This window comes from Lissotriton helveticus, chromosome 4_1, assembly GCF_964261635.1.
Source record: "Lissotriton helveticus chromosome 4_1, aLisHel1.1, whole genome shotgun sequence".
Classification (NCBI taxonomy): domain Eukaryota; kingdom Metazoa; phylum Chordata; class Amphibia; order Caudata; family Salamandridae; genus Lissotriton; species Lissotriton helveticus.
Genome location: NC_136063.1, coordinates 1,901,432,155 through 1,901,457,965, shown reverse-complemented (window position 1 = coordinate 1,901,457,965; position 25,811 = coordinate 1,901,432,155). Strand labels below are relative to the sequence as shown.

General features: G+C 43.4%; 1 protein-coding gene across 2 annotated transcripts in view; it reads right to left on the bottom strand.

Annotated features, from left to right (window-relative positions):
* DOCK11 (dedicator of cytokinesis 11) overlaps positions 1–25,811 on the bottom strand; it is a 1,219,508-nt gene that overhangs the window by 492,859 nt on the left and 700,838 nt on the right. Inside the window, exons 30-32 of one of the 2 annotated variants that reach the window (XM_078688544.1) lie at positions 25,375–25,486; positions 24,041–24,079; positions 15,716–15,894 (exon numbers count right to left, since the gene is read on the bottom strand). In XM_078688544.1, coding sequence (XP_078544670.1) covers positions 15,716–15,894; positions 24,041–24,079; positions 25,375–25,486 — 330 coding nt within the window. The remainder of the gene's footprint in view (positions 1–15,715; positions 15,895–24,040; positions 24,080–25,374; positions 25,487–25,811) is intronic. The other variant, XM_078688546.1, reaches the window with a different exon arrangement.

Here is a 25,811-nt window from a genome sequence, read left to right as displayed (position 1 = left end):
CTTTGACTGATCACTCTATCACTACTTGTTCATAATGCTTTCTCTGTGTAGTTGAAGCACACTAAGGGGCATATTATGAATACAGCCAATAAAATTATTGCTCTTTTTATAGGCAGAAAACTGGTGCAAAAGTGGTTTTAGCGGCAGTTTTCTGTCGCTAAAAGCAGCTTTAGCGACACATTTCTGCCAATAAAAGCTGCAAAACTTTTATTGCCTATGTTGATGATATGGCTCTATGTTACTTACATTTCTTTGCTGTTTCAATTAATCTTTTTCTGTTATTTTTTGTTTTCTGTTTTCTATTTTTTCTCTCTGTTATTCCTCATGTTTTAATCTTATTTTGAACATTCACTCACATTCTCCAAGAAACTCTTCTTTGTTAATGTTATACTCTCTTTTTTTTTCTTTCACTTCGTTATCTATTTTGTTTTTCACAATTATACCCTCTTCCGTCTTTTCTTCGGTAAATAGATCTATTAAACAGTATCTCTTCTTTACTCCGTATAGCTGTCTTTCTTTTAACATCACTCTCTGTTTACTTTCCTTATACTTACTCTTTTAAAAAAAAAAAAAAATGTGGGTTAGCTCCCGGTCCGCGTACCGGGAAGCTAACCCGGGAGCGAACCAAAAGAAATAGAGCTTGCCAGAGTGCTAAACATTCTAGCAATTTTTTTTGAAAGGGAAGGTAGTTCTGAAAAGAACTTTTTTTTAAATATTTTTGTTGTTTTATATTTTTTTTTTTTTTGAACATTTTTTGTTTTTTTTGTATTTTTTGAACGATTTTATATTTTTTTTGGTTTTTTTTGGGGGGGGAAACAACAAAAAACAGGCGTTGAAAAGGGCTCAACAGGAGCAAAAAAAAAATTACTGGGGGCGGTTAGGGCAATCATGGTGTTCATACGCCAGGTTTATAGCATTGATGCTCATGTTGCCACACGCTAACAACGCACGACAGTGCATACAAGAGTGTATCATGTGGCCAAAATTCTCTTGTATATTTGGCACAGTTTCCCGTGCCTCTTCTGGTGTTAACGCAATTGGTAATCTTGGTCTGGCCACAGGAGTTGGTCTTGGATTGTCCTGCATATCCCTTATTTCCGCCCGGCTGTAATTTAGTGGATGCTTCCTTGTCATGTGCCTGTGCATTGTGTGATTTCCGTAACTATATTTCTTGTCCGTCCCTCTTGATAATTGTTCTTTGCATATGCGGCAGGTGACATACCTCGCATTGACTTTTTTTTGGCCACGAGGGATCGAATAAAACTGCCAGATGAAACTGGCTTTCTTTCTGGAAACCCGGGGCACCTCTTCTAAGAACTGTGGTTCTTCTCCCTCCTCATCCATTTCTTCATCTTCCTCCTCAGTGTTGGTAATGACCTGGGGAGGTGGTCCTCTCTTCCCATGAGGAGGTGGAGGTGGTGGTGGGGGTCCACCAGCTGAAGCTACCAATGAAGCCATTTCTCATATAGTAGTAAAGGTCTTCCTCTCACAATGATGAAAGTCAGAGTGAGGAAAGAAGGAGGGGTTTTCATCATTTGGGAAAAACAATACTTCTCAACCAATGAAAAGTGTTATTTTTAGGTCACCTGACCTAGCCTTACATCATTATGAAACCAAAAGTGAAATGAACCAATGAAAAGTGTTATTAACAAGTCACATGACCTGTTATGCTTACGTTACGCGCTCCGGTCCGCGCCCCGGATAGCTTCCGGGTCGCTGCGCTTCACGCCTCGGTCCGCGCCCCGGTGCACTTCCGGGTGCGCTAACGCGGTACGTCACAAGACGCATTACGCGGCAACGCGATACGTCGCGTTTTCGCGACGCGCCGCGGATCGCTTCCGGGGAGCTGCGTTTCGCGCCTCGGTCCGCGCCCCGGGGCACTTCCGGGTGCGCTAACGCAGTACGTCATAAGACGCATTACGCGGCAACGCGATACCGTCACTATGTTGATTTCTTACCGGTTCGCGGACCGGGTCGCGGCTTTAAATTGAGCTAACGGGAAGCTTCCCGGTTCGCAGACCGGGAGCGAAACAAAAAAAATATTTAAAAAAAATTATTAATAAACATATAAAATATATTTTTGGATTTAAAGAAGAATACATTTTACAGCTATAGATATTAGCTTTTAAAAAACCAATGAAATTCACTGAAAAAACCATAGGTTATAGACCATATATAGTTAGGAATTAGCATTTACAAAACCTTGAAAATTCACTGAAAAAACCATAGGTTATACACCATATATAGTTAGGAATTAGCATTTAAAAAACCTTATTTTACTCACACAAAACCATTGAAATTCCATATATAGTTAGTTGTACTAACTATATATCGCGCACCCGCAATCCACTGCTGATCATGTCACATATTACATCATTCATGACATGGTCAGTGACATCACTGATGACATCTCAAATGACATCACTGATGACATCACTGATGACAACATCCAGTGACTGTATGTTTCTGTAAAGTTAAAATATGTCTTACATATTGAAGAATGAGTGGATGTAGAAGTGTCTGAACAAAGGATTTAGTAGGTGCATGACTGACTGTATGAGTGAGTGATTAAATGTGTCTCACTGAGTGCATGGGTTAGTGACTAAACTGTCTTAATTTGTGCATCATTATGTCTGTTGTTCTGTAAACTGCTGCATGTGTTGATCAGTAGCTATATGATTAACTATATGGGTTATTGATTGGTTGCCCAAGTATTTGTATGGGAGACTGAGAGTGTGTATGGGTGGCTGGGAGGTGTATGACTCTCTGCATAGATGTATGGGTTCAAAAGTGCATGTGGAAACAGCTGTATGGGTGGTTGACTGTGTGCATGACTGTATTGGTGAGTGAATAGATATCTCAGTGCTACATGTCAAAGTAAGTACATAAGTAAAATACAGTACATGTGAGAGTTGACATATATAAATAACTGTGCATAAGAGCCAGTGAATGTGTGAGTGGCTGTATGGATCATTGTGAACTTGTATCCAGGATTGTATAAGTGAGTAAATATGTTTTAGTATATGTTTGAATAAGTAAGGTGTGTTTAACTGTATAGTTAAGGAAATGGAGGTGTGATTGATTGTTTGCATGACTGACTAGGTGTGTGTGTAACTTCATGGATGAGTGACAATCTGCGAGTCTGTGTTTACACTGAGTGTATCTAAGGTTATATTAGAGTCTGAAGAGGTTCATCGTATTATCACATGAATGATGTCATCAGTGATGTGATCAGTAATGTCAAATGAGATGTCATCAGTGATGTCATTTGAGATGTCATTTGAGATGTTATCAGTGATGTCATCAGTGATGTCATTAGTGATGTCATCAATGATGTCATTTGAGATGTCATCAGTGATGTCATCAGTGATGTCATTTGAGATGTCATCAGTGATGTTATTTGAGATGTCATCAGTGATGTCATCAGTGATGTCATCAGTGATGTCATTTGAGATGTCATCAGTGATGTCATCAGTGATGTCATTTGAGATGTCATCAGTGATGTCATCAGTGATGTCACTGACCATGTCATGAATGATGTAATATGTGACATGATCCGCAGTGGATTGCGGGTGCACGATATATAGTTAGTACAACTAACTATATATGGAATTTCAATGGTTTTGTGTGAGTAAAATAAGGTTTTTTAAATGCTAATTCCTAACTATATATGGTGTATAACCTATGGTTTTTTCAGTGAATTTTCAAGGTTTTGTAAATGCTAATTCCTAACTATATATGGTCTATAACCTATGTTTTTTTCAGTGAATATATATATATATATATATATATATATACGCCCATGATACCCAAATCTTGGTCCACCTAGAAAGACATCCTTCATCTGCCCACTCTTTTCAACTAGCTATGGAATTTACCTGGAATTATATTGACATTTAAGAGCAGAAACGTTTAGATACTTATTGTCAATTGCAATTATGACTTATGCCTTGATTCTTACCAGCCGTCAGAATTGGGCTTTCACTCACTTCTGACTTCTGGTATAAAAAGCAGAAGAGTGAAAATTGACAACTAGATTACAATGTCAACCTAAGTGCTACAACCATCTCATCTTCCATTTTCCTCATGACGATAATATAAAATATACTATCATTCTTAAATAAGGTGCCAAAATATAGGCTGCCTCTGCCCTCATCGGATCTGATTTAGACAATGCTAAATCCAGCTATCTTTGGTTATCCTGCTACTTACTAAATAAGCTGCAAGCCATTCCGAATGGAGACATACACCCAACACTGCAGGCTCATGGATTTGCTCACGCCCACATACTTTTTTCGTATTGCATTGCAAGACACACTCCTAGCTGAGCTTTGGCCTTAGCTTCATCCAACTAATTGGTTATTCCTAAATACCAAAAGGATTGAACTGAATGTCATAATTCTGGAGTTACTTGGTCAGACTTTGAAATTCCCTCTCAGTTGATCTGCTCCAGATAGATGTAATCAGCACTTTTAGGCAGAAGCTCAGAACATGACTATTCTGTCAACCGTTTGTGTGTATCTAGATTTTCACTGTGTTCTCTTTCTGACATTTGCTAAGAAACCTATGGTAATTGTGCACTTTATAAATAACTTTAACATAACATAAAGGCCTATAGTTTAAATTACTATGTAAGAACATTGGGCGGTTTCACAGAACTAATCTGAGATAAAATCCTAAACTTACTACTTTTAGTATTCACAGAAGGCATTTAGGAGTAGTAAAGTTAGAAGTCCTAACTTTAATACAACTAAATGTCTTCTGTGAATACCAAAAGCAGTAAGTGTAGGATTTTATCTCATATTAGTTCTGTGAAGCGGCCCCCATAGATTTCTTTAGAGTATGTGGTAATCTTGAGCATTTCACTCCTTGCATTCACATTGTAGCTCAGGGAGAGTTCTATAATTTGTCATCTTGAATAGAGAACGATGTGGAGGCCACTGTTTTTTATATATTGTTACAGAAAGGAATCACTATTGATGGTGTTGATCAAGAGGATAAGGTTTTTGCCTCACAGTATTTTGGGCGTTTCCTCTGTAGGAAGCCTGGATCTATGCCATTTAATGCATTGTTTGTAATGCACAGTAATTTCAAAGCAGAGTTTTTGGCGACTTTTAGCCTGCTGATGGCTTTCAAGATGGACAGGTTATATGTGGTTGTGTATATTTAGGTGTATAAATTGTCTTTCAGCTGCGTATTCTTTTGAGGCTTCTCATAGTTGATATTATCTGTAATAATAACCACAAGTTCAATGCCTATGTACATATATGTTACCTTACATGTCAACACTTACTCTCATCTCTCATAAGTGTTCTTTAACACTTACTCTCATTGCTCATAAATTGTCTTTGTGTTTATACCTTCTCTAACTATGAATTTGGTTATTGAAACTAACCAGTGGATTTATAATGACCATGACTCGTTTTTTCTCCATTACTCCATTTGCATCGTTCGCAATTGTTCATTGTGCTTATATTTCCCATTAGTATCCCCTTCAAACGAATCGCTTTTAAAATAAATGCCATTCCAAGATGTCCGCTAAATAGCTCTCCTTTGAAGCCTCCTACCGTGAGGTCTCTCTGACTTCTTGCATTTGCTCAGCCCGCTTTCTATTTCTATGAAAACGGGCCTACTTAAACGGAAGTAAGACGCTGGGTCCGGTTGTCCGAATATACTTTCTCTGAACACCCCAGATCTCCGTGTCACGCGGCGGCTCGCTAAGTAAGTGCCAAAACAGCTATTAGATCCAAATTACTATGCTTAGTTTAGTATTGATTTTTAGACTTAATTTAATTTTTAGGTTTTGCCTGCGTGCGCTAAAAAACCTTATGAGTCTTATGTGGGATCGATGACCCGCCCCCGGCTCCCATTGGCTAGCTCCATAAATGGAGGCTAGCCATTGGGAGCCGGATCTGTCCGTCAAGGCCGGACCAGATTCGTGGGCGTTCCCGCGATTTCTTCCCTCTCCGATCGTCATCGCGGCGGTGGGCGGAGTTTCGTTTTTTTTTTCAATGTGTTTGTTTTCGTCATTTCGGCGAAGATGCCCGACCTTGCAGCGGCTGTGCCAGGGAGCAGGCCACCGTCTGTGGATTTCTTGAGCAAATAAAACTAGTCGCACAAACGAACAGTAACAATAATGAATTAATTACTAACTTTGGATTTTAGAGCAGTGTGCTGCCCAGCTTAAAGCGCTTCAACGCCTCACTGAAAGTAGTAAGCACTATATAATTGCAATTACAAAACGTTTGTGAAAGTTCCCTGATTTCGCCTATTGTGTTCTTCGAAGGTGTTCCATTTTCCCGGTGTCCGTCAGACCAGCCCCCCTCCCCCGCGCCCTGTATCTGTTGCATATGATCCTTGTTAGATCTGCCGCCTCTCGCACACCCCTGCACTCTCTTCTCCACGCCTCATTTCCAGTCTCCGCGCCAAGCAACATGTTATTCCCTCGCTCTCTGCTTCGAGCATCCTCTGGGTAATTTCCTTGTCAAAACTTCCTGCAGACTGCGAGTTTCAGCGCTTTTCCTGCCCCCTCCCCGCCCCCCACGGGATCACATCACACACAAACACTGAGTACAGGCCAGCTCCCGCTGCCAGTACTGCCCCACCCTCAGAAGACGCGACTGAGCTCTCTCCCTGCTGCGCAGCCGAAGACCCGGCTTCAGACCTCCTATACCTCACAGCCGCCGCCCTGTGCCAGCGCCCAGGCCGCCCTGTGCCAGCGCCCAGGCTGCGCCAGAAGTGGTATCGAGCAGCACCGCGTCGTAGGACCCAGAGAGGAACTGCCCAAGAGGGGACCAGGGATGGAGAAGAAGGGGTGTGAGTGATTGCGGAGTACAGCTCTCTGACACACTGATGAAGTGAAGCCTCTTCCACTGAGCCCCTCGCCCTCCAGGGGAATCCTGCCCGATCTCAGAAGCATCCTCGGAGCCCTGTGGAGCGCCAAGTAAGTTCCACTCTCAGAAATGAGTGCAAGTTTCGGGGATGGAGTTATCGCACAGTTGTTCAGGACGAAATTGTTTCTGCTAGCAGTTAAGCCAGCTCAGTGGGTCAATGCGCCTGCCCTTCAAATCTGCGTGTGAGCTGCAGGTCATGGGTTCTACCTTGAGAATGTCGGTGGACCGTCTAGCTGTCATAGCTGAGCCCACGAGAAGGGAGCGCGACAGTGGCAGACACCCTTTTACAAGCTCGTAGTTGGATTCTAGACTAAAGCGAAGTCCCAAAAAATAGTCTGCTCTCCCGAGGTCCCAATACATCACTCGGCATTGCCATTCAGTATCATTTTGCTGCAATGAGATGACATTTCACTTAGAAGTTGTACAGAACACTGGCTTTGGGGTGGTACGGACAAATGTTTGACTCCGTCTCCAGGAAGTGACACAGTGAGCGGCTGCTGCCAGACACTCATCGCCAGGAAGTAAAGCAATGACAATGTCGGAAGAAGAGCGGCTGCTGGCTGCCATGGCTGAAGTGGAAGATCTGAATATGAAGCAGCTAAGCGCAGCTTTCGACCATGTGCGGGGACGATACCCGCACTGCATAGTGTGGATGCCCATCCCACTTTTGACGTTAGCACATAAGGCGGAGGACGCATGGGAGGGTCTGGTATTGAAGGGGGTCGGGTATTTAATGTTGTGCAGTTATTGGTCAGTTAACAAGCAAGGGTGTGAGGTCATCTTTAATGCTGTCTTCAGAGAGGTCTGGTTACAAGGCAGGGAGTACCGAGTGGTGGCATGCACACCTTAAGTCACTTTAATGTAGAAGAAAGTTATTCAGATGCTCTTGGGGAGGGACATACTGCACTAGAGACGTAGGACCCTAAAACAGGGGATGTTTTCTACGTACAGTGTTGAACACTGAGGAATCGGAGGTGACTCGCTGCACCTAACCTGCCGGATTCAGACTTTCATGCCGAAAGCGATGACAGTCAGTGTAATTAGGGACTGCCGCAGAAGGAGCGGAGCTTTGTATCACTAGGGGTTTGCACTCGATGCATTTCTCTGCCCCGTCTGCATCCTCTGTCCCGGATTACGGCCGAGTCCGTAAACCACGGGCCGTGTAAAGGCTTCTCCATAACTAAGGATGGAACATGCGTATCTGAAATTTGCAAGACTGAGATTGTTGAGTACCAGACGGGCCTCGGAACTACTTCTGGCCTCATTTTAGCTGAGTATTTGGTTTTTTTTCTCATTAGACTTGTTGCAAGTTCAAGATTCTTGTGTGCTCCTTCTTTCACTATGTCCTGAAGAGGCCTATAAGCTAAAGGTCAAAGCGCCTCGACATCCCACCTTTGAAGTCTCAGGAGGGCCTGGATTGTTAAATGCACTAAGATCTAGTTTTTTTTTTGTAAATACACACTGACCACAGAGACTATCCTGAAGAGTGATTGTATAGGAATTTTATGCACAACCTCTCACACAGTTGCCAAACCTAAGGACTTTGATTTACATGCGTTAAGTAAAAGATACAAACAGGAAAACAATTGAAATGTACTAGATGTAGTCACACAAAGAAGAGACTGTTGAATCTCGTTATATTTCTATATACATATGGAAGGGATATGAATAGATGTACTGCAAGAGTCACATAGGAATGTTAGAGTAGAAAGGTATACTGCATATACTAGTGAATACAGTCATCTCTATATACAGAAAAAATGAGTTATATTTAGAGGGGTCGGAGTGGGACGCAGTGGGTGGATGGATGCATGATGGATGGATGTATGGGTGGATGCATGGATGGGTTGTTGGTTGGATGGGTTGGTGGATTGCATACATTGTTGAGGGATTGGCTGTATATATGCATCTATCCATCCACCCTGTGTCCTGCTATTGTAAATGACAATGCCATTTATTTATGTTAAAAAAACATAAATAAAAATAATGTCAAGAGCAATGCCAATAGCTCTAACTTTAACAAAGGCAAAACCATTGCATTGTAAATGCTTGTTACTATTGGCAGCATAGACTGATTGGAGCATGTCTCTTTTTCCTCATAATTTATCCAGGGGCTCATTATAGTTCCCACCACTCCAGCCAAAGACTTGTTACCGGTAAGTACACTTACTACAGCATTGCAATGAGATATACGTGGCAATTATTGTTCAACTGTCTCTATCAGTTTCCTTTACGTGCCACTCGGCATTTGACAACACTAATACGAGCAGAGTTTAATCATGTGTTCTTATGTTTGAGCACACCACTCAACTTGAAATTTGCCCGGACTTCGGCACTGTCTGTTTATTCATGTATTTCTTTGTCTTTAGAATTTGCTCAGCGGCCTATTCGAGTTCCCACCACATTGCTGAAGGATACACATACTGGTAAGCACAGTACAAATAGCATCTAAATGAGACCTATTCGCGTAACATTACACAACTGTTTTTTAATGCCTAGTCTATACACCTTACACAGGGTGTGGACCAATTAAGAACTAAAATGTGAGGAGAATATAATTAGATCTCTTAAGGAGAAATCAAACCACCCAAAGTGAAACTTTGACACTGCATCATTGATTGTTTTTAAACATTTTTCTGTGACTCGTTCCACACGTAGTTGTCTGTTACTCTTTCATGGCTCCGTGTTAACGTAAAGCTTTACCATGCTCTCTCTCATAGAGACACTATACTAAGCACTGTGCTGCCATACTCGCATATAGGACCGATTGGAATCTTAATATTGGAGATACTTATTGTATACGCGGTCGCCATCTCAGGTAACAATTAATCAGAATTCTTTGCAGCTAACGTATCATTATTGACTTAAAATGATCGTTTGGGAAGCTATTTGAGAATAAATGTGAACCTCAATATTTATTTCTATGTTTTAATAGCCATCATACTTAAATGTAGTAGGCTATCGACCCAATGCACGCACATTTCTTTTTGAATTTCTGAGACTTTAATATTATGAGAAATGTGAATCTTAAATCTGTGCACGAGAATATCAACATGTACCTTTTTTATACATAGGTCTACCTAATGATCCTTTTGACTATGTACTTTCTGGTTGTGGACAAATAAATTCCACACAGACGAGTGAAACTTCTGGGAAAGGTAACTATTAATAGGTAGCACAGTCTCTCTTTTAATCTAACTGTTTCTGTTTGGCAAAAAAACGCCAGAAACATTTAACTTTGGACATCTTTTACAGAATCACATTCTTTTGACGTTTGGGGGATATAGCGAGTTTACTTACAAGATCAGGAGGCAATCTATTCTCTTAATTAAGGTAATTCTACTGTTGTGGTTCAAATGTAGTCAAGCTTCCACTTACGTTGTATGCGAAATAGTAAGCAACTCTCGTTTTTTCGCAGGTTCTACAACTTATTCGTTTTTGCGGAAAAATGTTAACCTGTGTTTGACGCTTCCCGACTACAAGACATATAAGGTATTCTTTGGCTGTATTATGTAAATCACTTTTCTAAATTCCTGTTCACCCAACACCTTCTGCACACTGTTTGCTAAAGAGCACATCACCTTTTTTTTTTTTTTCAAACCTTTATTGTACAAGTAAGGATATACAAATACGGGCCAACAACCGCTCAGGTAGGCCACGACACGATATAATAAGCCGATGTATCAGAAGAGAAGTGTGTCGGGGGGCACATTACATTATGGAGGTAAGCAGTCAATATGAGAACGGCCATATACGACAACCGAAAACAGGAGCAAAGAAGATTAATTTTATATTAGGAAGTATAGCAGGATTAATTGCAGTGTATGGTCATCCGAATTCCCATAGCGGGCCATAAATCAGACAGCAAAACATAAAGGCATCGGAGAAAACTATCATCAGCAACAGTGTACATCAATTAGGATATATACGCCATATAACAAATCAATATTCACCTTGGCCCGCCTTTAGTCACCCCACCAACCAGTCACATACTGAGAGTGAACGGAGGAACCAGAACAGCAGCAAGAAATACAATGATCCGCCATACTAACCCAAATAATAAGAAAAGAAGAGAATAAAGGGGGAAAAGGGGGGAAAATGAAATAAATCAGAAAGGGGGAGAACGCCGCGCTGGGGCACGCGCCCCACAGCAACGGAGCACGCAAAAAGAGTGAGGGTACAGCCAGCGAGGTGGACACGCGAGTCGCAATAGCAATGTGGCAATGCAGTAGAAGGGAGAACAACACATCCCCAGTTACCACCCGCAATAGTACCATGGGAGACAAGCACAGACGCGGCGCTCCGATCAAGGGATACAAAAGAGCCATATAACTAAAGGAAAAGGAAAAAGAGAAAAAAACAAGCATTTGCAATGCAATAGGTCTCGCAGTTGTATGAGTTTGAGCTATTGTCATTGTAAATGGCAATGCCTTTTATTTATGTGTTGGTTTTTAAAACATAAATAAAAGGCATTGTCATTTACAATGCCAATAGCTTTATCGCTCCCAAACGCGAGACCTATTGCATTGTAAATGCTTGTTTAGACTTATGGTGGCAGTTTAATTAGAGCAATAAATTGAAAAATATAAGAAGCGTACGAAAGCGCATTATAGAGAAAGGATAAATCAAACAGCCAACTAGCGGACGATGGAGTATCTCACTTTAGAGCTGAAAAGCAACATGGTATCAGAGCCACTGGAATTAGCCAGGATGAGAGGACTAAACTATGGAGCAGGTTTCATAACTGTATTATTTAGCATTTGTGGCATTTTTAACACTAATACAGTTTGAACATGTTCACCTCATCAGTACCAGTCCAACACAGGCATACAGCAATCAATTGAACTAAAAAACTATTTGCTTTCGTAAAGACCTGCCACTGTGTGGTAGCACGAGTTTGCAGCAAAATGTCCTGTTTTAGCTAGAAACGATGTTGAAGTCCGCAAGCCATGCATTCGACTGAATCAAATGGCGATAAGAGTACATTCATAATTATGCTGTTAACGCTGCAGCCTTAATAAGGCCACTGGTCTGGGCAATAAACCACACAGGAACACCAACGACTGATGCAGATTGTCTTCCACTTGCTGACCACTCTCATGGCTAGTCATGGAATGGGTTTTCATCTGCATGACTCTTCCTCGTGTATCAGCGCCAGAAGAGCACACCAAGCTCCCCAGCAGCGATTCGAGGCAACCATTAAACACATGTAGACAGTGTGGAAGCAATGGCCAGTCACTTGCCAGTAATGCACACATTTTAGCATTTGTACTGTTCCCATTCCAAATACGCACGCCACTGAAACCCCTATCCTAATAAGCAAGTCTGTTAGCCCCCACAAAGGACTCATTAGCACGGTTGCAGAATAATATTTCTACATTTACACACAAACGTCAGACAGGGCTAACAGGATGCGAAATGCTTCCCCACCCTATCTCCTAACAAATTACTTAAAATACTAGGAACCAGCAAGATGCACACAAAAAATCGTTATGCTATCCGAGAAATTTTAAAAGCAGGATGAATCAGACCACAATTTACCAACCTTAAACTTTAATTTCATAGTCCCCCCCCCCTTTCACGGGGGTGTAGCTGCGACAGTTGTCTTAGTGATGTCTTATATCGCTTTTTATTTTTTGCTTCTTAAGAAAGGTATGCGATATCCCCTGATGTGTTCCGATAGTATTGTAGGTTTAATGAGAAGAAATACTGTTCAGACGAAAAATATTTAGTACGCGAGTTTGCTCTGGACAACCATAAGTAACACTGAAACAACAAGTTCCCGCTTCCCGCCGGGCCGCCGCGCTGCCTGCGACGACCCGGAAGCGGTTGGGCAGCCGGCCAATCGCAGCGCGGCCCCAACCGGATGTCCCGCCCCCATCGCGGCGCGAGAGAGAAGCCACTGTCCGAGGAGCCCCGAGGGCTCCTGATCGAGTCCCGGTCCCGAGATGGGGGACCGGGTGAAGAGCGGCCGGGCGCATGAAGAAGGCGGGGCTCTCATGTGGTGAGAGAGCCCCGCAAAGCGCAACCGCCGCCCGAGAGGCACGCCGAGCACCGCCAGAACAGGTGAGTGTGTTGCGGAGGAGGAGGGGTGAGTGGGGGTGGGGTGTGCGCGTGTGTCTGTTGTAGTGTGTCTGTGCGTGCGTGTGTCTGTCTGCGCGTGTGTCTGTTAAAGGGGGGGTGCGTGTGTGTGTGTGTGTGTGTATGCAGTGTGTGTATGTGCGCATGTGTGCGGGAGCCTTTCTGTGCATGGGAATAGCAGGGACGGCGACGCGACGTGCGCGCTCACGAGATACAATCGCCAGGAGGACAAGCTCGTCACAGTCTGCTGTCTACATTCCCCGGAATCCCTGGAAAGTGGCGACATAAGTAGTCTCCCTAGACAGCAAAAGCTTCGCTTTTGCTTTCGTCTAGGCGAGACCTAAAAACACCCCACCCTGCACCCCTGCAGAAGGCTACGGCCTACCCCCCCAGCAGCGTGCCTGTCGCCCTAAATCAGAACCCGAAATATAGAAAGTCAAGAAGAGAGAAAGAAATAAGAAGGCAAAAAAGAGGGGGGGAAAGAACCCAAAAAAGGGGGGGGGGGAGAACATAAGACAAGTCGGTAGGCCCCAGCCTCCCGCCCACCCATACGAATATGCAACGTCCAGACGAGATCAACACAACCTTAGGTATTATAAACTTGTAAAGGAACCGTCCATATTATCATAAGCGGGGTACATCAGCATAGCAAGCTATTAACCGGTAGTCCTCCGGGTGCAGCATCGGCTCATCCCTGGCCTGTCTTTGTCTTCACCACCATATGCGATATAGCAAGGAAAGGCAAGCAGATTAAGGTGGAGCTGCTCCACGGTCGAAACAAACCAGGACTAGGGCGCAGATCAAAGGGTTCCGGCAGCCAGCAATAAAACAAGGACCAGTCTCGGGAGTCCAGAACCCTCGACAGTAACACGATGAGCAGCAAGATGTAGGAGTCTCGCCTCACAGCACAGGAAAGTTGAGTCCCCCCTGCAGCACAACAGCAGGGCCCCCCCATAGCAGATCGGATCAGCAATCCATGACGTTCCTTGAACCCTTGAGCAGCATCCGAACCTGACATGGAGCCCATGCCCTCGCACTCCACATTCACAGCTGCCAGGAGAGTCGGGGCCGCATGGTTGCAATCTTTTCTACGCACAGTGGAAGCACTCCTTGTAGTGACCAAGGGGGACAAAGCAAAGCCATCACAAAGTCGAGGGGTGCCCATGGGGAACGGTCCTTCAAAGATGGCAGCGGACCGCCCAACCCCCACAGGGGCACCCGGGGCCAAGGCCACACACAAAGACTGCAGGGCAGCCAAGACATCACCGATCATGGGCTCACGTTCATATGACCAGGCCCCTGCACACGCCAGCGACACAGATCCGCCGCCCCGATGAAATCCGTGTTCCTGGGCGTCAGCCGCCATCTTGTGGGTTCAGCTGCGTCACCACACTCCACGACGCCCGGGACGGGCTCTCACGCAGGGACACCGCCGGGGGTCACCGGGACACGCCAATGGCAATCTTGGTGCAGAAAAAGCGCCATCAAACTCGGGGGCCCGCTGTTCGATCACCCGAGGGCGCCTCCCGCCGACTACGGGCGCAGGGCTTCAAGATGGCCGGATAAGGCATCAGAGGGGGGTCATCCTGCACAGACATCCCACCTCCACGGTGCTCCGTGCTCCAACAAGGGGTCCACCGGCCGCAGGACCGGCCCGGCCAGGATCCACCGGTCTATTCGCACAATGGCCCTCACAGCCGGCTTTGCCCCCGCACCGGGGACCGCCGCCGACACCGCAGTACCGGCTGACCCACACAGGCAAGTCCCCGGTGTCTACACCGCGAAGGCCCCGGAGCAAGCAAGAGCCCAGCAGCGGATCCACAGCACGCATGGGCCCCCGGGCCAGACGGTGAGTACCAGCGTTGCTTCCCCTTCCTTTTTCTCCCAGGGTGTGTCGTCTCGAGGCAGGATATTCGACAGGATTTGTGTGTTGGGCACGAAGGCTGGCGGAGCCGAGCTACAGAGCGGCCATCTCGGTCGCGAGCTTGGCTCCTCCCCCCGAGCACATCACCTTTTGACTCATCTTGGGATCTGTCACGTCATATCTAATATAAAACTCTGTACTAACACAAGAAAGAATGATGACAGAGATCATTGGTTCTTATCCTGATAACTTTCTGTTAGCAGCCTTGAGGAAGTTACGTTCCAGTAATGAAACACCTGTCGGCTGCCTGTTTAATTTCTTTGGGATCTAAGTACAGAAGAACTTTCAACAATAATTGTTGTATCATGTACTATTAAAAAGCACTGTACAGATAATAATTGTGCGAAACAAGATATTAAAACATCAAAGGAATTTCACGTTGTTGATGTTCTCTTCATATGGTTAAATATTGGTGGTGTTCACATGTGCAATTGGCAGTCGTGACTCTTTAAACAGGTCAGGACAGGGAATAAACTCCCTTAGAAGCACTTGCTTCTAGGATAAACAAGTATTTGAGTGCCGAGGTACAATACTTTTTTCAATAGCCTATGTACATATGTTACCTTACATGTCTTCACCAAACACCCATCAATAAACCCTGACCATGAAGCCTTCATCGAACAGGGGTTATACGCTGTTTAGGTCCTGGAATCCATTTTAAATAAGAATATTGCAGCACAAAAGCATTTAGAGATCCAAACAGGAATATGGCTGGCTTGGCCGGTGCATTTTAGGTTCTCGATATGTTTTAACCCACAACCTTTCGATGTGTTGTAATAATTCAATTAAAATACTCTAATCTATTGAAATAGCTTACCTTATGTTGATACCTGTTGTCGAATGCATGTTTTATTAAAAGACTCTTTAATGTTGACATGGCAGTGTATCGAACATCATGACTGTCCAGAAGAGCTAAGGCTGTTTCCCTTAGTAACAGACCCACCAAGAAGTGGTTCTTGCAGTAGTCATCTGATAAGCTGTATTCGAGGTTCACATCTGTGTTGGAGATACATTTGAAGTCAAAGGATGTTCAGAATGACCACCATATAACAATTGAAGCTGAGCTTCTGTACCTGCACATCAACATGTTCACAAAGGCATGCAGAACATGTGCACATTTGAAATGCAGAGCCATGTGTTGGAGACATGGCTGCTGTTTATTTCAATCACATGTTCATATTATTTTTTAATAATATTTGAAAACGCCTGGTTAGTAAAGCTTGCGACGCGACAAACACAACAGGCATTTTGCTAAAACGTGGCTTTGAAAAGCAACAAATAGCTGCAGATGAGGTAGCCTCATACATGAAGAATGAAGAGCATCTGCTGGAGTCAGGAAAGTCAGAAACATTGGGAAATCATATTGGTGATTATACATTTTCAGTGTAATTTGGATTTAAATTTGTTAAACGCTTCCACCAAGGTCAAATTCAGAAAACAATATAGTATACAGTGCATTTGTTTTAATAAAAGCTTTACATACATACCTACCTTTCCTGTTTGTGGAATGTATGTACAATGCATTTAGGGTATCTAGGTTGACTTGGTGTGAAATTTCGGATGCATGCACTTATTTACATATAGTTTTCTGTGGCACATAATTACATCTACCAGTAAAGTGTGAGGAGCTTTACCGACCTTCTCCTATAACAGCGTTCACAAAACGATTACGTATCAGCCAGCAAACATGATGTGACAAACTTTACCTACATGCTGTACTTATGTTCACACAGACAAGAAGCAGCAGTATACATGTAAATGTACTAAGTATCATACAACTCCTATTCACCATTTTGAATGTGGGGAGAGGCCAGGAGTCACAGGAACTTAAGCCTCGGGTGGGTCATGAACTCATTCCCTCCCTCAACGGAGGTATTAAATGTGGTAATAATATTCCCAATGTGATAATAAATGTGTGAATGAAGGTTTATAAGCGCCTTCATTTCCTGTAATGTGTGCTTATTAAACCGTTTACTATTTTATTACATAATAATCTATGTATATACCTAAAGATAGATAAAAAAATGTATTACACAATTCATATAAAAGAGCTTAAAAGCAATTTCCATTCTCCGTTAAAAAAGGAGTTTATATTAAAAGAAGTTTATGACTGACATGGCTGAAATTCATGGCAATCGTCTACAGGTAAAATAGATTTGATCTCATACATGTATTTTACAAAACCGGCGGCCATCTGAGCTGAGTCATCCTCCATGCACTCGTCTAGGGCCTCTTGGCATGTCCGCACATTGAGGATGAACCAGATTGGATGCAGCCAAAAGGTTCGCAAGGAGTGCAAGGTCTTGCAAATGCATAAGACATGAATTAAGGTTTTTTCCCCGTTGCTGCAGAAACGGCATTAAGAGGGCGTGTCTTCCTTATACCTCCGGCCATACTTGTACGCCATCAGGGGGATTAGGGAAAAATGTAACCTCATTAAATGTTTCACTGATGGCTTCATGGTAGATGGCAAATAGGTGCTGGAGATTCACGAGCATAGAGTTTTGATGCCCAGCTACCATGGGAGAGATTTTTCGTGGCAAGTGCATCATGTTACACGGACAAGATCTTCGCTTGTTTGGTCAGTACTTTTGCGACAACCCCTGTGGGTATTGAGCTGGCCCATATATCTTGAGCTACTAGTGCATCCAAGCAGTCTGTTATAAAAATTGACTCTGGGTGGTTCTTGGGTTGTTTAGCAGGGACCAGGTGCAACTCATTAGTGTGAGGTCACAGGCCGATGGAACACTCTGCTAAAACAGGCAGATCGAGCTCTGTCTAACCAAGTGAACATTTTGGCTTTGAAGGGTAGTACGCCAAAAGCTAAAGTCGGTAGAATTTTGCCACCTATCACTCGGATTAATGGTGAGAAATCGGGGAATGAAGCGCTTTCTTGGTTCTTAAGAAGGCCCCCTCCAGGCAGCGAGCCACTCCTTGCATTGCAGCAATATGTGGAGCAGGTCTTCTATGATCTATCCAGACTCCAAAGTAATTATATGCGTCACTACCTCTATTGATTTCCCTTCAATATACCAGAAGCGCTTTCTTGCTCGTTGTCTCAAAACTATCATCACCTTGGTTTTGGCGATGTTGATCTCTAAAAGGTTTGTTTTGCTCACGAGGCCAAAGAGTCAAAGAGCCTCTGGAGGCCCACCTGGGTGTAATCATGGAGAATCATGTCGTCTGCATATTACATTGATTGAATTTTAATAGATGCGATTTTGGGCTGAAATGCTCGAAAGAAAGACAGCCACTCGGGCAGGTCTGCTAGGTACGAATTAAAGAGTAGAGGGGCCAATATGCATCCTCGCTTTGAGCCTCTGTTGTTCATGATTTTATTGGTTGTTGACCATCCAGAGGAAACTCTTATTTTTACCCAGGTGTCAGTGTACAGGGCGATGAGAGCATTCAATAGTGATTGCAGGAAGCCCAGTTCTTTGATTTTTCCCACAGGTTGGGATGAACAACGCTGTCAAAGGCTTTTTGGAAATCGCTGAACCCCAGATATAGCGATTTTCCTTTTGTAGCGAGCGTGCCCTCAATTATGTGGGCTAGACTGATAAAATTGTCTTTAACGTGGCAGCCCTTTTGGAAGTCGGTTTGAGTAAAGGGTATTAGTTTAGAGCACTTTCATAAGCATTCCCTTCAACATCAAGGAGGGCAATCATCCGGTAGTTATCGGGGCTGGACCTGGGGCCTTTTTTGTGGATAGGGACGAGGAGAGAGCCTCGCCAGGAGTCAGGATTAGGTCCGCCCATTCTGTTTGTCTCGAATATATACCTAAACTTATACTGCGATGAGGAATATATGTGAGCATGTGGTGTCAAAATACTTCTCACACATTTTAAATAGTCAAAATCTGCCCAGCCTAAGTTTTCTTCTAGGCTCTGAGTAGACGAATGACTTTTGGATGATTGAAAAAACTCCAGGGACATATTACTGATAGGGTGCACTGCCCTTGTCTGCGCCAAGACACATCTTTAACTGGTTGCAGCAGACGCAGACCTGCCCAGCGTGCCCTATTACAGATAATATGCTGCCCCCAAGACAACTGCAAACTCATACCTGTCCTTGGACAGCACATTAGTGAAAGGTGGACAGGCTGTTTGAAGCAGCCAAGCTGCCTTCTCGGTGCAGGTGGTAAATCAGAAGCTTTTCAACGGGGGCAGAGATCCACATTTAGGCAGGTGCATCGGTGACCGCACCTGACTGCAGGCAGGAATGTGGAGGGAGGGAATCCTTGAACTCCTTTGGTACCCTTTAAGGGGTTCCTTTAGGGGGGGGGGCAAAATGACTGTGCTCCACAAGGAGTTGGTGCAGTCAAAATGCCCCATGACATTTGCTTCTATCATTACACCTATAATACGGGAGAGGAAACGTGTTCCCTTATGTGCATGCAGCCATGCCCCCATGCAAATGAGGGAATGCCCCCCTTGAAATCTCGCTATCATACATGTGGCACCAGCATGCTTTGTATTGCAGAAGGAGCTGCACAAGAGTCAGCAGCCCCTTCTGTAACACCAAAGAGCCTAGGGGCGCATAAAAAGGGGCACACATGCCTGTTGCACTCTCTTGGCATTTTGTGTAATGCATCCCCTGAAGTAAGTAAAGAAATCCTAGATTCCCATGAATGCCCCAGCTGTCTATGCTTACACATTTGTACATGTGCATTGCCTCTGGATAAATAAACTATAGGATTAAGGGGTCATTTAGAGTTTTGTGGAGTGGAAGAACACTGTCAAACCTGTGGTTCCGGTGCTGAGAAGACGCCGAACGAGTATTCTCCACTGATAAAAGTATTGAAGGGAGACAAGACCACACTCACCGATTGGGAGTTGTAACTTGATTTTAGAAAGTGGTGTTTCTTGAACGGTATGAAAGAAAAATTGGCCTACTAACACTCAAAGCACAGTGCCTCTGGCAGTGGCAGCTCAATACAGTTTGCCCTGAAGAAATTGCCTGATAAAGACCAAGGCAATGAAACATGTCGGCTGTGAGCAGAGTGCGAATCGATAGGTAGTATTCGCATCTCTCCTTTTTATGTATACGTGTTTACTGTTTGCAACAAGAGAATGCGAGTAAAAGGTTTCTGTATCTTGTTTGCACAGTAGTTTTTTTGTTATATGTTGAACGTTGTTAGTCCTTGTCACATATAAGTTTTGCGTACACTGCACCATTCACTGTCTCTTTTCCTTTGGGTTTCGGACACGTTTACGTTAATGCTAGGTGGCACCGATGATGAGAACAGGGCCATCCTGGTGAGTACCAACCAGGGGTCCCATTGGTGGTGCGCCCGTGAGGTGTCAACTAGCTATTCACATTTTTTCAAATGTTGTCCTTCTAGTGAATGTATGTCCTGTGCTGTCCGGTTACATGTTGATCAGAGAATGGCTATCTTTTATCTTGGCAATAGACTGGAACATGGTAATAATCTCTAGAATTAGAGGTGTGGCTGGAATGATCTTTTGACAATCCATAGATGTTCACAGGTCCATAAGATAAACTGCCCTAAGGACTAGGTCTTTTTGTGATTGTTGAAACCTGTGGTTCCCCCAAACAAATCAGAAATGGGGGAAGCCCCAAGCTTGTACTGTCGAAGCCTCATCTGGCTCTGCCAATAGTACATTTTGATGAAAGTATGATGTTACAACGCACACATTTACAAGGCATGCCTTTAAAATGCAGTGTTTACACGCAACATAACTTACAACGCATACATTTACCTTGCATGCCATTACAACGAAGTTTTTTAAACAACATTTACAACGCATTTCATTACATCACATTATACCTTTACAACGCATGCCATTACAACGCATACCATTACATTGCATTTAAGGTAAGTTTTGGATAGTGTAGGGGTAAAAATTACTATTCTAAATCCAGGGGGTGAAACAATAGGGTAAGTGTTGGATAGTGTAGGGGTAAACATTACTATTCTAACTCCAAGGGGTGCAACAGTAGGGTAAGTGTTTGATAGTGTAGGGGTAAAAATTACTATTCTACCTCCAGGGGGTGCAACAGTAGGGTAAGTGTTGGATAGTGTAGGGGTAAAAATGACTATTCTAACTCCAGGGGTTGCAACAGTAGGGTAAGTGTTGGATAGTGTAGGAGTACTATGCGTTGTAATGGTATGCGTTGTAATGACATGCGATGTAATGCCTGCTTTGTAGTGTCATGCGTTGTAATGTCATGAGTTGTAGTGACATGCAATGTAATGGTTGCGTTGTTGTGACATGCGTTGTAAAGGATGTTGCGATGTAATGACTGCGTTGTAAATGTAGTGCGATGTGATGAATGCATTGTAAAGGTTGTTTCCCCATTTTGATGTGGAGGCACAAAAACCACCATCCGGCTGTGAGGTTATATGACGGCAATCCATCCAATTTAGGGCGGGCAACTGTCACTGGATTTTGACTACTGGACTGTAATGTGGGGCAAAAGAGTTCTATGTGGGGAAATCAATTAAGGGCTCTTACATGTAGGGAGAAAGTATTTTGTTTCAAGCCTTGTTCCACGGATTTATTCCTGGAAAATAAAAAAACTTTATTAATAATAATATTCTGATTTGTGTAGAGTGGCTAATCAACCGTAAGGGTCTTTTTGTATGGTTGGTGAGTTCATTGTCGACATTGCTAAGTTAGAATGAGCTTCGCTGCCTTGAGGAAGCTTTTGCGCACGTTACTACATGCTTTTATTTTGCAAGACTTTGTTTGTTCCTTTCACATGAGAACTGTCTGCTTTCCTCATTCTCTGCTGTTCTCGGGGGTTTAGTCTGCACACGATGTACAAGGTCTATAAGCAATGCCCCTTGTTATTCTGTTCTGGTCAGTCCCTCGCACCTTGACATAACATGACACACAGATGCACTACTGAAAGTCGCGTGCTTTAATATTGCAGAACTGCATGTTGTTCAAGCACTTGGAAAGAGACCTGTCCAGAGAGAAGAGCTGTGCTGTTCCTGAGATGTAAACCTTTCATCTAGGCCTTGAGGTATGGGGAATGGGGTCTGCTGACAAAGCCCAGAGGTCTTCTTTTTTATAATAAACTATTTCTTATCACGGGAGGGTGGTTACGTTTTATAGTCCTTTTTCCACTGTCTTTATAAAATGACATCCCCGATTGTATTCTATGGAATTGTAACAAGGCTAACGGTATTGTGATTATGCCTTTTGCTGCTGGTAATGGCACGTGTACTGCACCATAAAGCACGTTGGTTAAAATAAACATTTTAAACTATGCCGTGACTCTGATTACTCTTATTGTGGACAAGTATGAGTGAGCGAGCGAAAGAGTTGTCTTGCTACCACGATTCCTGAGAGAGTTGGAGTGTTGTGTTCTGGGTTGTCTAATTATTCGTGGCTTCCTGATTATGTCGGAGAACAAATTAGACACTAAGGCTAGTCGTTTTTTGGGATTTTGGGCACTAAGGTGATAGGTTGGTACCCCACTATACACCGAGGTCCTGGTTTCCTGCGCATAGTTCCTGTATATGTGCAGAATCGCTGCAACAGTCTCTAGGCACTGTTGCTAGGGAGGGGGCATTAGGGTACTTATTACTAGTACAGCGGTCCTCAGTGGTGGTCCAAACATCGCCACCACTGGGGTCCACCCGCAGTATTTTGAGCGTAGCAAACGGACCGCCATAAAGGATAAAGGATCCCATTGCATCTGCCGGCCTCAATATGCACTGCTGAGCATATTACCAGTTGGCTTTCCACAGTCAATTTAATGGCATGAGCCAGTCATGAAAAAGGTGGAAGAGGCAACTCCTGCTGTTTCTGGGCCTGGGGGTGCATGCATAGTGAGCCCGCTTTAAAAATGGTGGCAGAGAGGAAACTCCTGCAGCTTCTGAGCATGGGGTGTAGGCAGGGGGTGGCAAACAAATGCCACACTGGAATTACGCTCCCATTATTGCGGGGTGTGGCATGAATGCCACACCTGTTGAGGAACTTGCTGCAGGCGTTGTCACAGCAGTGGTCTGATGTTAAGGCTCTTCTATAAGCCCTATACAGCTGCCACAGTGAGACGCCCAAAGCACCGCTCGCCCTGGATTACACTCGTAATCCAGCGGGTAGGTGCACAATGTCCTTGGTGATCTTTCTGTCCGCAGGGAAGTGGCGGGCTAACAGGAGAACCGCCAAACTTGTAATAAGGCCCTAAGTGGTTTGCCCAGAATCACTGGATGTAGAGCCAATGTTGAAACTCAAACCTGGGTCCCCAGCGCCAAGGTTGGCAGCTCTGACCATTACGCCACACCCTCTCCTACTGAGCGTGCACAACAACCATGGCTCCCACTTGGCAAATATACAGCCTTTGGTGCTACCCAGGTGCAGCGAAGGGTTAGAGATCACCAGCAGGCAGATGGGGGTCTGTAACCATGGCTGCCAGCATTCTGCCAGAAGAGGCCATAGCCTTTTGTGATCTTAAGGGGCTGTTGCCCTGCGCGTTTCAGCGGATAACCGCCTTGATCATGGGTTCAAGGCGGTTATCCGCTGAAACGCGCAGGGCAACTGTCTGAAATCTGATGCACATGGAATAAAGCTTGATGTTTTCAACCGCAACCGACTGCCGTGTGCGACTCGTCTTTGGGAGGAGTGCATTCGCGCTACTTTGTGGCATCTGGTGAAACGTGATATATATATTTATATATGAAAGAGCTCCGAAGAAGTAAACAGCACTCGCGGGGGTCAAATCCAAATCGGATTTATTAAGCACAGAAAATGAAACACAAATGCGTTTCGGCGGGACGCCTTCGTATATATATATATATATATATATATATCTTGGTAAATAAAATGAGCATAACTAATTAACTTATAGTCTATTCACAGTATTGACACAAATTTACTTCCAAGAAGTGGCGGCTTGACGATGGGGCTGATTTTTCAACTATATCAAATATAATCTCAGCAGGTATTAATACATAAGGTTGAACATACCTTTCTTTCCTACATAAATAGCAAAAGCTGAATGCAAAACAAAAATATTTATGTTGTGAGGATCAATATGTGTGTTAGTAAGCTAGAAAGTTAATATGCGCGTTGTTACTGCATTAATTGATGGTAAGCCATTTTTCAGTGAGTCCAACAGCCATAGCTTCTTGTATGATTACAACAGCTTGACAATCCGCCAAACCTACCTACTGGAGTGAATCGTTCCACAGCAAATGAAAACAAATCTAATTAATATGTAAAAAAAACAGAAAAGGCAGAAATAAAACACTGTTTGTATAGAGCATCAGCATTACAGCGTTCATTAAAATTAAACATCATGATGCCAGTGTGTTCCTAAGTTTTACCAAGGGCTAAGATCCTAATGAAACATGGTACTCAACTGCATAAGCTATTTGTTTTCTCTATTGTTTCAATTTCATGGTGGATTTTGGTCCCTCCTCTTAGGCCAGTTAGAAAACTTTTTAAACATTAGAATGTATTAAATCACAATATAGCGGACACCAGGGGACTTTACTGGGTAAACATGCCACATTTTTAGTTTGCTAGTAGGATTTTCATTAATGCAAGTAATTAATGGTCACAATATCACCGTGTTATCAGGACAACAGAGACAATAAATGTTAAACGTGTAGAATATGCGATTAACTGAATGAAGCTGTTGACAATTACTGACGGTTATGTGCTTAACTTGTTATATTGGGCACAAGGCCTATTAATACCATACCTGCATACACGTGTGTTCTATTCCAGCGTCCATACTTTGCATGTGAGTGCATCCCAAAATAAGAATATTCTGCCTTGGCTTGTGTTTTTGTCCTGTCACAGTACGTATATCAGCGTAAAACACTATTCAAAGTAGGTGGAAAAGATAGACCTCCCATGAGGTGGTCTACACACCTATATTTTGCATCAACCAAGTGAGAATTGCAAAACACTGCACAACCACAGCGCAAGAAAGGGGCTTTAGTCATCTCTCAATATCTGGCTGGGAGGAGGGGCCCCAATTACAGGATCAGCATCCAGAACAAAGCAGTCTGGAGCACTATACCTACCTGTTGGCAAGGGGCCTTGCACTCTCATCAGTCTGCTCCTTAAAAGAGCAGGAGAGAAAATCTTGGTTTGCCTTGGTGAGCGTAATGGCTATGTTACAGAACTACAGGATCTTTGTAATTCTGCATACAGGAGGAACATTGAACAGGTGCAAAGAATGGTCATTGGACCTGAAACTGCGACAGTTCCCTGCTGTGCACGGGTATCCATATTATAACTTTAATATATTTCTTCAACGTCTATACAATACCTAATAAACACCTAAGCATGTCTAGAATTGTCTGAGGTCTGAAGACATCCTGCTCATCTCAAACATCACAAAATCTGTATTATGTTTTATTCGAAAGTAAAACTTCCCAATATAGAGGACATATGCATAACCTATGAGAATATGCTTTATAGACACAAATAAACAAGAAGCTATAACTTAATATAATATAATACAATACAATATAATATAAGATAATACCTTGAACTCGCTGAACTTTGGGTTTTGCAAAGGCCATTGGTAAATTTAAAGGGATGTAGTGCTCATGGTTGCAAACAGTTTGCAAGAATTCAAACTTGTATTCTGTCAATATCTGTGTCAAAAAGGTCAAACAAGAAATACATCAGATAAAGTTAAAAGTAGCCTAGGTTTTAAAACCGAGTTTACATCAGATGACAACCACATCTCCTTACATACATTTGTGGCAGAATAAAAATGCACCCAGTGAAGGAACCTCTTCAAGAAATGCTGTTGTAATTATTACCTATCAGACGATGCCACACATTACATGATTTAACCTGCTTAACATCCTGGCTACATCAAAACAGGAAACCTCTATGTTTTTAACCTCTATGGAACATCTACTTTTATGGAAACGCAGATTTTGCATGTGAAATATGTATGTATTTTTAGAAATG